General features: G+C 40.7%; 1 protein-coding gene across 8 annotated transcripts in view; it reads left to right on the forward strand.

The window, feature by feature from the left end:
• Nucleotides 1–15,478, forward strand: part of NCK2 (NCK adaptor protein 2) — a 161,002-nt gene that overhangs the window by 125,523 nt on the left and 20,001 nt on the right. For all 8 annotated transcript variants that reach the window (XM_034758051.1, XM_034758057.1, XM_034758055.1 and 5 more), the window contains one exon: nucleotides 6,759–7,480. In XM_034758051.1, coding sequence (XP_034613942.1) covers nucleotides 6,759–7,480 — 722 coding nt within the window. The remainder of the gene's footprint in view (nucleotides 1–6,758; nucleotides 7,481–15,478) is intronic.

Genomic DNA, 15,478 nt, shown 5'->3' on the forward strand with positions numbered 1-15,478 from the left:
TCCAAGTTAAAAAAAAAAATTGCCTTGCAGTGATATCTAACGTCTCTACTGTGGTACTGTATCTAAGTACCAATCAGTGACTGACTGGCTTGCTCACAGAATCCTGGTTATCAATAGGTGCATAAGTTCAAACAGAAAGTAAAACCGTCTTTTTTTGAGCTTTGAAAGACTTCACTTGTTTGTTGTTTTCTTTTAGTTTTTCTACCTTGCTGTGGTTTGTGGCATGAGCCAGAAAAAAAAATACTGAAATACAATGCAAGAGGTTGTTTTTTGTTGTATTTCTAGCCCAGCCTAAACCTGAAAGTTTTGGAAATCTTGTGAAAAAAACAGCTTGTGAGATTTCCGGCCTGAATTTGTTTTCCAAGCAAAAAAGCTTTCAGATCATCTTTTAAAATATCTAATAAGCCTTTAAAGTGATTGATTTTGGAGGTTTTTTTACACTTCAAAATCCAAGCTTCTTCTTAACGCACATTGTCACAACAGATATACCTATCCACAGTTCTGTTTAAGAACTGTTCTCTCAGTTCAGCTCCACCCTTTCTAATTAGCTCTTCACTCTGGTTTTGAAACGATTGTCTTCTGGCTCTCTAGCTGCTAGATCTTTTTGTTTCATGAATTATTTTATCCATGCCTGATCACTTTCTTCTAGGTGTCGTTACAGCCATGAACTTCTGTGAACTTTTGATATTTAATCGGCTCTTGCAGTTTAGTGCTTAAAGAGGATATGTTTGCTTTTGATATTCTGTGACCATTAGGGTGACCAGATGTCCCAATTTTATAGGGACAGTCCCAATATTTGGGGCTTTTTCTTATATAGGCTCCTATTACTCCCCACCCTCTGTCCTGATTTTTCACACTTGCTGTCTGGTCACCCTAGTAACCATAGTGCAGAGATTCTAAGAAACCATGTTACTTCTCTTATTTATGAGTTGTATCTGAAATTCATACTCTTAACTCTGAAGGGTTAATCGTAGTTGACTTTCTAGTGATTTCCGTCTCCATATTGTCTTTTTGTGTTGATTCCACTACAGCAGTGTGGCATTAGTGAATTCTTAGGCCTGGTCTACACTACAGAGTTAGGTCAATGTAAGTCAGCTTATATCGGCCTAACTCTGTAAACATCTAACTAAAATGTAGCTCCCATCAAAGTAACTCACCTACTACACTGACTTAATAACTCCACCTCTGCAAGAGGCGTAGCATTTAAGTCGATGTAGTTAGGTTGACGCAGAGCCAGTGTAGACACTGCTTTCCTTACATTGACTGTTGCTGCCTTCTAGAAACCATTCCACAATGCCCCACACTGGCAGTTAAATTGGTGCAAGCATTCCTGTTGAGGATGCGCATCACCAACGAAAGGAGCTTAGAGTGGACATGTAAAACTGATTCAATTACTGCGGTGGCTGTATGTCAACATAACTTAGGTCGATTTAATTTTGTAGTGTGGACATGCCCTTATTCATAATGAGGTCCACAGGCCCATGACATTGGGCACTTTGCTTGCTCTATGCAGCCTTTGGAGGCGGACCAAAGCTCTCATTCAGAAGCAGGGGAAGTATGGTTCCATCTCTGAGAAGCTGCCAGATTCCATCTGCCTCTCCAGCTGCAGGCAGACAGACCAGCTCCTCCTGCTGCAGAGCAAATTTAAAGAAGAAGGAAAAGTAAGGCGGAGGAAAGGCTTAAAATCTCCAGGCTGTCAGAATCTGCCTTTATAGGCACAGATTATTTCCTTTCTCCTCAATGGCTGGGATTCTCCATGCCCCCACCCACTCAGAGGGCAGCATGGCAGAGAATGCTGAGTGGGAAACCAGATGTTGTCTCTCCTCCATCTCCTCTGCTGATTAAATGCTTGCATGGGGATCTGTGCCTTTTCTGTAAAGATCCAGACCTTTCTCAAGTGCTCAGACAGGCAGGATTTCATAGAATCATTTCCAGCAGCCTCCTTCCCTGGAAGCAGTGGCAACACATCAGGAGTAAAATGCACTAGGCCTGGCACAGACAACAGCAGCAGCTCCAGGTCCAGGACCAGCAAGCAGCAACTCCCTCTTTTCCACCAGCATGGTGGGAGTGTAGGTTGAAGCAAAGTATCAAAGATCCAGGGAATCTTCCCACCCAGCCTCTGGAACCCACGCTCACAGCTGCGTCTGCTGACTGCAGAGCCTCTCCCCCACCCTTCTGCAGTATAGATCAGGCCTCAGAGTGCAGCATGGCAAATCAATGCAGAAAAGACCAGGCCATAGAAGTGCTGTTTCCTCTAGGCACACATACACACAACCCGCACATAGGGAAGTCTCCCTGCTAGGAGAGGAAGCCCAACACTCCAAATCAGAGCTAAACACTCAAATAATAAAATAAATACATCCCTCCCTACCACATACGTGCACAGAGAATAGACTTTCAGGAAAAGTGTACTGAGTATTGTGAACTACAGTTTTGAGGTCTGTAGATACCTTAGATAAACTTCAGCTAGCTATCACTCCTCATATACCCTGTGAGCATGTAACAGTGGGATGGGGATTTCCTGCCATGGTTAAAGACTGGGACAACAACAGGGCTGTTGTCTTGCAGGTTGCCATGTCTTAACTATTGGGCTTTCATTCCCAGTCGTTGCTGTGGGTCACCAGGCCCTAATATCCTGGTTATTGCTCTTAGCTTCTATTGCAGGTTGCCAGTCTTCACTATCAACTCCACCTCTGTCTCCAGCACGTGGCTATGGAGTGATAAGAGAGACAGCAGTATAGATGTGGAAGAAGCAGCAGACAGTGAGGGGCCTTTGGCTCACCATTTCTTTCTTCTACCCTACACGTCCCCTGACCTCCATTTTACAAGGCTAGAAGGTTTCTTGGTGTGCACAGTCAAAATTTATTCCGGTGTCATTACCAAAGATAAGTGTGCCTTCCCCTGTGGTCAAGAGCTCATCATTTCTAAGTGGGAAAATTTTTTTATCTGAAAGAGTGACCTCCTTACTATATAGGTCCTTCGCAGGCAGCTAAGTCCAGGCAGGCATAATCTCAGATCTCTCCTTTGGACAGCAGGCCAACAAGGATAAGTAAATAAACCAAAGAGAATTGTCATATAACACTCTAAGTGCCCCTGCATGCTTTCAGAAGCAATGCTAATATGGGTGGACAGTATAGCAGATATGGTCTCTCTCAGCCTATTAAATAAATCTCACAGCCTAAGAGCTTTTGCCTGAGAAGAAGTCAGGGCATGCAGACAGCTATCCTAGATTTCCTGTGAATGGGGACAATTGAACCTGTCCCTGCTCTTCAGAGGAAAAAAGGCCCTATTCCATATTATTCTTAGTTTAAAAAAAAAAAAGTTAGAAGGTTACAGAGCACTTCTCAACATCAAGTGTCTCAACAAATCATTTAAAAAAAATCAAAATTCAATATGAAGACATTAAAATCCATACTATCTGCCATCGACCAAGGGGACTGTATGACATCTATACATCGGAACAATGCCAGTCTCCATATCTCAATTCAGCAATCTCACAGATGCTTCTTAAACTTTGCTCTTGAAGCACATTACCAGTATAGGCTGTTTGATTTAGCAGCAGCACTGCTCTGCTTACAAAAGTGCTGGTACTGTTAATATCATGTCAGAAAGGAAGTGGTCTCTATTTACCCCTTCCTGGGTGACTTATCCAAGCCTCATCCAGAATCACTCATAGACTATACTACCAAAACACGATGCTCCAAAGCCACAATTTTGTGAAAGTCTCAGTTAACAGTCTTATCTTGTTCCCAGTCTGTGAGTGGGAACGATTACTGTCCTCTATGAAGTTGCTTGTTGCAGAAAAAGCAGAAGCGGAGAAATCTTATCTAAACAGTCAACCCCCAAATCATCATCATGGTACCACAGATTCTCAAATTTCTTCAACATGGATTTGGGTTAGGCCTGTCAGTTCCGACTTTCAAAGGTCAAGTTACTGCTTTGTCTAGCATCCTCTGTGCAGTAGACAAGACAGAGAATTTCATTTTACCCAAATGTCTTGCATTTTTCTTATGAGAGCTGCATATCTTCTACATCCTGCTGGTGTGCATGAGAAGTTCTTTTATGGGATCTTACTTGATTCTGTTGCTCACTCCCTCAAAGCTGTGGCAGCTTCATGGGGAAAAAAATCATGTGCCTTATAGAATAAAATCTGTAAACATATGACCTTCTGGTTATCTGTTCATATGACCTTCAGAATTCTGTAAGTTGGACGTTCTCATCATCTGATGCTGCCATCAGTAGACTGGTGCTTCTCCCTGTAGTATCCCAGTGACTGTTAGAAAGGTATATCCCCATTTGCATCTGTACACATGTCTGTATATAGTTCCCTGATGAGTTTATACTGCTGTAAAAATCTCAATGTCCTGAATCTGTGGATCTCATTACAAATATAAATAGGAAAATTTATCCGTGTCTTACCTGAAAATTTCCTTTCTTGGAGTAATGAGGTTCACAGACCCAACCTATCCTTGACTGGGTTGTTAATTGGAAAAAGATATTGAATTTTTAATTGATACTCAGTTTGCTATTCATTGAGTTCTTTGCTGTTCAGAAGGACTGTTCTATTTAGTCTAAGAGCTTAATTTTCCTTAGAGTGCTTAGTTTTTCATAGGCTTATGGAAGAGTCTCAACTAGCGGTTTCGCAGAGATGGAGCCACACTGCCTCTTATTGACAGATTTGGTCTGCCTCCAAGGCTGTGCATAGAGTAGAATTCCCACTTTCCTGGATCTGTGGATCTTATTATTCAAGAAAGGAAAATTTTAGATAAGTTTTCCTATACTTTAGTACCAGAAATTGAGGTTTCCTGGAATTAATAGAGATAAATATTTTGAAATCTCAACTACTAGTGTGGATTGTTTTTGTGGGAGGGGGGGGGGGGGTTAAATCTCATCTCAATCATTACATTTGTGCATGAAGAAGTAATGAGGTAATTAACTTCAGACTTGCATTTTGTCCATCTTTTCTACATAGTAACAAATGTTTTGTTTGTACATAACCTCCCTAATTAACTTCACTTAGTTCTTGTATTCTTTTGGTTGACAGTCACTGCTAAATAGCAGAGATTGGAATTTTTCATCAGAGATTGGACCTTAGCCAACTTCCTACTGGAGTTTGCTCAAAGAGTAGAAGTGCTGTTATCCCGTTGTATCCCACAGGGCAATAAACTGGTCTCTCTGCTGTCATCTTGCCAAGGAGCACAGCCACTCATTTCCAGCTGAAGTGATATGGTTACAGAAGGATTAGCAGGATGTGAAAGCTGGATGAGCAGGCTCTAACAGGGAATGGGTAACCACTTGGAACAGGTCAGAGAAGCCTTTTGAAATCCTTGGAACTTTCTTCAGTCAAAAGTTATAGTTCTTGATCTTAGATCAGCTTAACTAGTTAATTTCTTTCTCTTTTTGAGGCTGCCTAAATATACTTACAGTCTAGCGGACGTTTATGTATGTTGCTCAAAAGAATAACCTGTAAGAATATACCAGGTGGGTTCATTTGCACTAGACAAACACTTTTGCTGAATTGCTCTGTTTGTAATTAAGCCATGATGTGGTCAAGCAAAACTGGTATTGTAATCACAGTAAAATTACATATATGGCTACTTCTGATGAGACAATTTCTTTTTTTAAATACTGCCACACTTTTGATTTACATTGCATGGTTTATAGACAGTTTATATTCATGTCATCTTAGATAAATTGCTCCCTGCTAGTTGAATAATGCTCATTTTAGGATCCTGGAGCATAGAGCAAAGTACAAAATTGTTAGATTTTGCATCACCTTTGTTTTCTATCCATTGTGTTTGATTTCTGAATGCTGACTGGCTTGTGCTGTATTGGGGTTCATCTTAATAAATAACATCAGAATTTAACTAAATCATTTGAAATTCAGAAGAGCAAGCTACTACTCTTCTGTACCAGTCTGTTTATATATACTTAGGCAGTCTTTGGTACAGATGTTTGAAAATGATAATGTCTGCAGAACTCTGGAATTTTCTGATTGACATTCTGAGAAGCCACACGAATGCCAAAAATCTCCAGCTAAACATAAACACAAAACTTCCTTTTTTAATATATTTTTCCATTTCCTAATATCATTGAAGGTAATTCAAAGTCTACATTTATTGAAAATTATAGAACCTGAAGATTACTTGAAGTCACTCCACCTATATAGCCTCATACCTGGAACATTCTAGGTGCACAATTCAACAGGAAACTTGTCAGTTAGATAGTTTCAGCTGAAGTTTGTTGGAGACTGAAGAATGAAGTAGGGCAGAATGTAGTTTGTTCAGAAGGACCCTTTTCACTGTGCTAACTTGTTTTTTTATTTTTACTTTTTTCCAGACCAATTTAAGTGCTTATAGTTATAATTAAAAGATATGATTGACTGATTGGATTTTAGAAGACATAACATCCCTGGAGGACTAATTGCTTTATGTAAATGATGTGTCTTTCACCACTCTGTGTTTCTCACTTACCATTAAGTGACTTTGTAGAGAAATACATTAAAGGACAAATTAAAGCTTATATTTAGAAGCTGAACCAATAGACAAACAGCAATTTCTTAAAATATTAAGACATTGATATTTCCCAACAGTCTGTTTCCAATGTTATAGTTGTGACCTGTATGTCTAACATTTTTGTTAATGACAGGGAAAGCATTTGTCTAATTTTATAATTATGCATTATAGAAACCAAATGTTTTTTTTTTTTTCTATTTATATCCTACATGCCTACTAGAAATTTCTCTTTTTATTTAACAGGTTTGGGTAAAACAAAAAGGAAGACAAGTGCACGAGATGCCTCACCTACTCCTAGTACAGATGCAGAATATCCATCCAACGGTAGCAGTGCAGATCGGATTTATGACCTTAACATCCCAGCCTACGTTAAATTTGCCTATGTGGCAGAGAGGGAGGATGAGCTGTCCCTTGTTAAAGGATCCCGAGTCATTGTTATGGAAAAGTGCAGTGACGGCTGGTGGAGAGGTAGCTACAATGGACAGATTGGCTGGTTTCCTTCGAACTATGTGGTGGAGGAAGTTGAGGAAGCAACTGCAGATTCCCCAAGTTTTCTAAGTTTAAGGAAAGGTGCATCCATGAGTAATGGCCAGAGCTCGAAACTACTTCATGTTGTTCAGACATTGTATCCATTCAGCTCTGTCACAGAAGAAGAGCTCAATTTTGAAAAGGGGGAAACAATGGAAGTCATTGAAAAACCAGAAAATGACCCAGAATGGTGGAAATGTAAAAATTCCCGAGGGCAAATTGGTCTTGTTCCTAAAAACTATGTAGTAATCTTAAGTGATGGTCCTACCATTAACACTTCCCATCCACCTCCGATAAGCTATACAGGGCCATCTTCTACAGGACGGTTTGCTGGAAGAGAGTGGTATTATGGGAATGTTACCCGGCATCAAGCAGAATGTGCCCTAAATGAGAGGGGAGTGGAAGGGGACTTCCTTGTTAGAGATAGTGAATCTTCGGTAAGTGACATTCAACACTTGAATTTTTATTATGTGCTTCATATAAATAAAAAAACTACCACATGGTGTATGGTGTTTGAAGTAGCAATGATGGTAATGAATAATTACCTTACATTAGTACAGTGTCTATCCCAAAAGAAGTAAGCAATTTACAGATTTTACAAAGTGATATTTTTGCTATACACTTGGGTCACTTCATTCACTACTGAGGTGCAACCATCTTTGGAATGAAACACAACAATTGTGAACTAGTTTGTGTACTAATTGTGGAGTCACAAGTCATAATTCCCTAGTAAAGATTGAATTTCATTTTGAACTTAAAGCAGGGATTCTCTTGTAGGTATGAAAAATACAGCATATCCTCCCCAAATTTACCACACTTACTCTGAGTATAAAAATTAATTTAAATGGGTCCTTTAAGAAATTTAGCATCTGTAGCAGTCTTTTCTTTGTCTTGAGTGATCTTAATAATGAAATAATATCTTCAAACTTTCCATATAGTTAAAATTTCTTGAAATCTTGTGTATAGGTTATATTTGAAGAAATTAGGTTGTAATTAAAGATTTTATCTAATTTTTATGATTATAATAAGCTGCAGACAGAGTCAAGTAACTCTTAAGTTGAGCCACAGTGACATCAGCATGATGTTGTAATTATGTCAAACTAAGCATTACAAATGCAGGAAATTCAGAAAAAGGTTACTCTTAAATGTGTTCCAAATATGCTAAGGTATGGAAATACATAGTTAAATCACTCAAACAACCTGAACTCTGCCTTATAGTGACATCATGACAAGAAAAAAAATGTAGTTAAAATCCCTTAGTATGTCTTTTAAAAATAAATGTTCTCTAATCTGGGACTACTAATACTAAAAAGCCTTAATCATTATCATATGGTTATTGAATGGCATCAGCCTAACTTAGTCTTAGGGTTTATCTACGTACTATTTATGTATGCTGTAACTGTATCAATCTGAAACCATCATAAGTACAATCCCATAAGGTGGATACAGTATAGCACTCTAAAAGTATTTATATTCCCATAGATTTAGGGTTCTGGTATTAAAGCACCTTTATGCCAGTATAACTGCATCCATATTATGAGTAATACTGATTTAACTATACTGGTTTCAAAGTAATAAAGTTAAAGCAATATAAAAAACTGTGTAGAGGGCAGAGCTTAAAACAGTTTTTTGTCTGAGAATATATACCTTAAATAGGCCCTATTGGAGCATTAGATCAGTTGTATTAATCATTTCTACTTAGAACTTCTGACTAAGATTATTTTCATATTATCTGTTAATCTGATAACTGTTTCTGTGTTGTTTAGGTTCTGTAAAATGACTTCACAGAACATGTTAGTTAGGGTGACCAGACAACAAATGTGAAAAATCAGGCCAGGGGATCGGGGGTAATAGCCTCTATAAGAAAAAGACCCAAAAATCCAGACTGTCCCTATAAAATCGGGACATCTGGTCACCCTAATGTTAGTGTAAGTACTAGTTGACAAATTGTGGCTTTTCATTAGTTACTATTAAAAAATCTAAAATTACCGTATATACTCGATCATAAGCCGGTTCATTTATAAGCCGACACCGCCCTCCTCCCCCCCCCCCCCCCCCCACATGGATAAGTAAAAATGGAAAAAAAATTATAACCCGTTCATAAGATGACTCTCTAATTCAGGGGTCAGCAAACTTTGGCTCCCGGGCCATCAGGATAAGCCGCTGCCGATCCGAGATGGTTTGTTTACCTCGAGCGTCCAGAGGCACGGAGGTAAACCTAAGTAAACAAAGTTTCCGGCATGCCAGCTGCTTACCCTGATGGGTCGGAACAGCAACTGGTGGGGAAATTTTTTGGGGGGGGAGGGGGGGAGAAGCTGGAAGTCAGGGGAGTAACCACATGACCCCACACCTAGCCTGGGACCCCCACACTCTCTCCATCCCATCCCTTCCCACCTTATCTGGGGAGGGCCAAGGGAGGAGGTCTCTGACCTGTCTGGAGCTGCTCCGGCTGGCTGGGCAGCATGGCTGCAGCCTGCTCCAGCGGGCTAGACCGGACAGCACAGCCGCAGCACGTTCCAGCGGGCTGGGCCAGGCAGTGTGGCCACAGCCTACTCTGGGGGGGGGTGGGACCAAGGAGCACGGCTGCAGCCTGCCAGCCCTGGAGCTGCAGCTGCTTTGGAGGCTGGGGGGAGAGCAGTGTGGCCAGAGCAGAGAGACTCTGGCCCCACCTCTTCCCTTCTGGCTGTGCTGCCTCTCCTTGTCCCCTCTGTTGGAGGGAGGGGCTGTGTCCCACCTCTCCCTCTCTATACCCGTTCATAAGCCGACCCCCATCTCTGGTGCTTCCCTTTTTTACTAAAAAAATTCAGCTTATGAACGAGTATATACGGTAGCTTGTAGAAATTGAGAATATTTTAGTTCTTCATGCTTCTGTTGAAGTACATTTTGTATTTCACATGCTATAATTAGTGCTGGCCAGGTAAAGGTCAATTTAAATCCAGCTCTTAAAATAGAGTCAAAAGTCTGCCCCCCCCCCCCCCAAACGTTGATGCAGAATGGCCAGGTTGAAATCATAGTCACTTCTGAACACAGCTCTTGTTACTCAGTTCTTTATTGAGGGAATGTTTCCAGGATTAGCAGAAATACCCTATAGTAAGTATAAATCTATTCTTGATTTTAGTGGAGTTTGTTTTTTTAACTCAGTGGTGTACTTTAAGTTGGGATTTGCTAGCATACCTTGTTTCTGCCGGTAAGATTGTTAGTGTCAAGGGAATAACAATTTAAAGGCAAGAAAATAGTTTTTAAAAATTGATTCAACTTTTTTCTTTCGTTTTTTGATTAAACGCTCACAAAATATTGTTTTATTTTCTGAAACACATTTGCTGCTTTATTCTTACTGAGGTTAGAAGAAGTGGGGACTGACATGTATTTCCATGCCCTATAATTCTCATTTCATACACCATAGTATTGATGACATACAGATGATGTCTTGCAGAATGATTCTGTGTAGGTTTCAGGCCTCGCAACTGAAGGGTTTTTCCTGGTAGATTACTGAGTTTTAGTTCCTTCTCTAGGGGAAACCCATCAAAATGTGCTGCTTTACAACTTAACTCTACCTCTCTGGGACTGTTAATTTCTGTTTCTTTTCCCAGATTTTCTAGACATGACTTTGTGCAGCTCTCTGTTAACTTATTTGCAAAATGGGGGGAAATAATAGTTGCCTGTTGCTGTCAAGGGGATATGAGGCTTCAGTTAATAAAAGCTATGAAGTGAACAGAAATATTAAAAGCAGTCATTGAAAGAAGAGAACTTGAGGCTCATGGTATTCTGGGTCCCAGTCCTCAGTGATCAGTACTCTAGGGTGATGAATATTTTGTAGGTCTTTATCTATTTTATGTGGATTCTGCCCATAAGGTAAAATTATCTCTACACAACGAAGTATTATAGAAAAGTAATTTTTTTAAAAAGATGTAAATTGGGTTGGGGGCTGTATATCAGAAATGTCTAGCCCCAACTGTGTACCACAAATTCTATCCCCTGAACCAGCATACCAGTTTTCAGGCTTATCTGACTGTGCATATGGATTTTACAGCAGTTTGAAAATATTGCTAAACAGAAACAGGTTTGCAACGTTTACTAACGTGATTACATGCTGCCCCATAATGACCACTGTGTTACAGCTCTTTTTTGTTATCTAGATCTAAAAAGACTCTTTGACTTCTATCTGGAAAATAGAAAATACATTAGCCTTTTTATTTAATGACCTCATATTTGATAAATCGGTGTCCAAAATGGTTGCCAAATGGTGGTTCTCACGCTCTGTAGTAAGATTGTCGCTTGTGGGGCATACCAAGACTCAGTCAAAGTATAGTCAAGTTAGTCAGCTGTAAGTCAGTGCCCCCATACAAGTCTTATTGGACAACCCCATGGAATTTACTAAGCGCTTCAACAAAACATGATTGCTACAACACTACACAGAAAGTTTAGGTTCAGGCGTCTTCTGAATTGACATTTCCATTCTCTCTTCAATCCTGGTCTCTCTTTAATCAAAATGCTTCAGTCTGGTCTTGCTGATACTACATTTCTCTAAACAGAGAACTATACTTATGTAGTTGGGATGAGTGTGTCTGCCTTTGGTTTACTATCATTTAGGAATTATATTTTTGTTATGCATTAGGTTTAGGGCATGTCTACACTGGCAAGTTTCTGTGCCAGAAGTTATACCACTTTTATTAAAATGCTGGAATTAAACAGCTGTTGCGTGTCCACACTGTGCTCCTTGTGATGCTGGAGCACATCCACATTAGCAGCTCTTGCAACAGAAAAGACAGCAGTGCATTATGGTACCCGTCGCACTGTGCAACTGGCCACAGGGTGCTTGGGAAGGGTTTGCAATGCCTCATGGGGCAGACACAATGTCACATGATGCAGGTTTCCCAATCCCATTGTTCCATGGGCATCCTACTACATTGCCAGCTGCTTTTCAACTGAAGTGGGTAGGGGGGAGTGTGTGTGTGTGTGTGTGTGTGTGTGTGTGTGTGTGGAGGAGGGGAGAGAGACAGTGTGTTTCGGGGGACAAAGTGTGTGTCAGCATGCTGTCATGTAAGTTCAGACAGCAGCAGGAAACAACCAGCCCTGAGGCAGGGGGAGGGGGAAACCCTGACATCAGCCACCACCTCCCTCCCTGGACTCTCTGCGCACACACACAGACACGCGCGCACACACCCCTACCTGCCTCTGTGTTCAGCAGCACGAGCATTCCACATTAATGGTTTGCTTTGTGTCCTTGAGCAGATCAGCACAGCACACAAGGGCTGTCAGAAATGCTGCTTTGAAAGGGGAGGAGCGCATGTCTCCAAGGCAGCCGAGTTCAAAACAATGAGCAGAGCGGTCACTTGAGGCATTATGGGACAGTTCTGGAGGCCAGTTACAGCACAGAAAGCAATCAAGTATTCACACTGGCAATAGAGCACTGGAGACTCTGCGCAAATAGCCTTACGATTCTTGTCTAAGTGGATTTTTTTTTTTTTTTTTTTTTTTTTTTTTTTTGCAGCGCTTCAACTGAGGAGTTTCTGCGCACAAAGTGGCTTGGCAGTGTGTACACATCTGCAGTTTGAATGCAAAAAGATGCTTTGCTGCGCAGAAACTTGCCAGTGTAGACAAGCCCTTAGTTATTTCATTCCAAATTTGACCTTCCTTAATTTTTATCTTATTGCCCATATCATTCCTTTATATAAGTTTTAACACGTTCTTGACTACTGCTGTTGTTTTAATAAATTCTAGAAACCATATAGTAAACCAGGGTGCATAAATGTTGTTGAGAGGGAAATGGGTAAAGTATCATCTGTTTCAAGCTTCCAAAGGCTTACGATAGAGCAGTGTAAAAAGATTTTTAAAATAATTTTAAAATTCTTTGCTGATGTCTAATTTTCAGTGGATATACTTTGTAGTACTTCTTCATAATACCAAAAATTCCCATTACATCATGTTGTATGATTCCACTTGTTGGAGGAGCCTCTTCAAGCTATGGACCTAGGTTTCCTCCCTGAAGGGATCTTATCAATGTGAACCATCCTCTTACTAAGTTTCTCCCATACTTTCAGACCTGTCCATTGTAGGATTTTGTACTGCTGCTCACTACCGTAATATCTGAGAGCCTTATGTACCCAAAATAGCTTTTCATGGACTTCATTGGGTCTTTGGGTCTTCCCCATTACGGGTTATGAGAATCTCTGCTTGGGATAGGTTAGGGTTTGGGGTTTTTTGGAGGGGAGTGCATGTGGCAGCTGATGTGAATATTATTCTGTTTATAGTGGAATATCTTCATCAAAAAGGGTAGGCTTTGAAGCATTTCCTAAAGACTGGATTTGTCTAATATCTTGTGGAAGATCATTCCACAGCTGGATCCCTTCAGCTGAGAATGCTTTGTCCCCAGCTCTCACATGCTTAGTTCCCAGAGGAGAGCAGCTGTGTTGATGATTTATAAATTAAGATGGAGACTGTAATGTAGCTGGGACCTGGGTGCACTATTTAATAATGAACTAGTTTTATTAGAACCAAAAACATTGTTTACTTATTTCTTTGGCCCATTGAATACCACGAAGGCTGCTATGGTCACACTTTCCTCTGTTGCGGGACATTAACCTTGTAATTATGAGACCATTCCAGGGGAAGCTAGTCATTAGGAACGAATGGGGTAAACACTACAAATAATGCCTTAGCTATTGGCCATATTATAGGTATTCTGCAGTGTGGCTGATGAATTGCAGGATTTAGTACAGCTGTTTGCCACTGGGGGACTTCTGGTGAGGCTGGAGCTACTACACTCCTTTCCCTGCAACACAATGAGCAGAGGAAGGAGAGACAGAGGAAGGAATGCAGGATTCTGATGGGCTAATTCTGGTTTGCCCCACAGAGTATAGGGCCTCCCTTACCATTCAAGTTTCAAATCTGCAGCTGTGTGACAGAAGCACTCAAAATGTGACAAATGACCAAAACATGGAGTCTTTTATATTTTTCATCATCCCATAATTGACAGATTACAGTGGTTTTTAACATAAAAAAGAAACCCTGTTTTAAGCGGACTTTCCCTACCATGTGAAATACATAAATCAGTGGTTTTAAAAAGAAAATTGGGGGAAAATTCCATCATCTGCAAACATATGGATCTGTAGAACTAATCAGATTAATTCCACCCCTGCTGAGGTAGAACAGTGGTTCTAAACCAGGGGTATGTGTACCCCTGGGGGTACTCAGAGGTCTTCCAGGGGGTACATCAACTCATCTAGATATTTGCCTAGGTTTACGACAGGCTACATAAAAAGTACTAGCGAAGTCAATACAAACTAAAATTTCAAAGACAACGATCTGTTCATGGTGCTCTATATTCTATACACTGAAATGTAAGTACAATATTTATATTCCAATTGATTTTTTATAATTATATGGTAAAAATGAGAAAGTACACAATTTTTCAGTAATAGAATGCTGTGACACTTTTGTATTTTTATGTCAAATTTTGTAAGTTTTTAAGTGAGGTAAAACTTGGAGGTACAGAAGACAAATCAGACTCTTGAAAGGGGTAAAGTAGTCTGGAAAGGTTGACAGCCAATGAGGTAGAATATACAGTTCCTTGCACAAGTTTCCTGTTCCCACAATAGTTCCCTGTCATCATTGTTGCTGCTTCACGTGGAGAAGCAATATTGTAATGAGGGGGAAGAGGAGCCTTTGATCCTGGTGATGGTGGATGTGAGGTGGGAGCGGGAGCCTCAATGCATGGAGAGTTTCATGTGTGCATCAACAGGGCAGATAAATTGGTGAATGAAATTATGGGTGATAGGTCAGAGTGGAGGGGAGGGGTGAGACAGTGAAGGGAAATTGAACATAAGAACGTCCATACTGGGACAGACCAAAGATCCATCTAGCCCAGTATCCTGTATTCCGACAGTGGCCAATGCCAGGTGTCCCAGAGGGAATGAACAGAACAGGTTATCGTCAAGTGATCCATCCCCTGTCGCCCATTCCCAGCATCTGGCAAACAGAGGCTATGGACACCATTTCTGCCCACCTGGCTAATAGCCATTGATGGACCTATCCTCCATGATTTTATCTACCTCTTTTTTGAACCCTGTTATAGTCTTGGCCATCAAGATCTAAGACCTAGACTAGATGGGAAGAAATTGGGAGTTTGAATGACCAGTAGAAGAGGTTAGAGAGGTATACATATAATTTTTTCCCACCCTGCCCTTTACAGTGAGTGTACCATATTTCTTTGAGTGCTTGCAGTGTCCATTCCACGTTAGGTGTGTGCTCACTTTGAGCAGTCACCAGAAATTTTTCCCTCATGGTACCCATCGGGTCAGCTCTAGTGCCCTCTGGTGCCGTGCGCTCATAAGGGGTCCAGCCAAACCTTCTCAGTTTCTTTTTTTCCGCCCATGATGGTCGCTGGAACTGCTCTTCTTGCTTCAGCAAGCTCTCCTCAGTGGAAGACTCTTCTC

The sequence above is a fragment of the Trachemys scripta genome, chromosome 1, assembly GCF_013100865.1.
Source record: "Trachemys scripta elegans isolate TJP31775 chromosome 1, CAS_Tse_1.0, whole genome shotgun sequence".
Taxonomy (NCBI): domain Eukaryota; kingdom Metazoa; phylum Chordata; order Testudines; family Emydidae; genus Trachemys; species Trachemys scripta.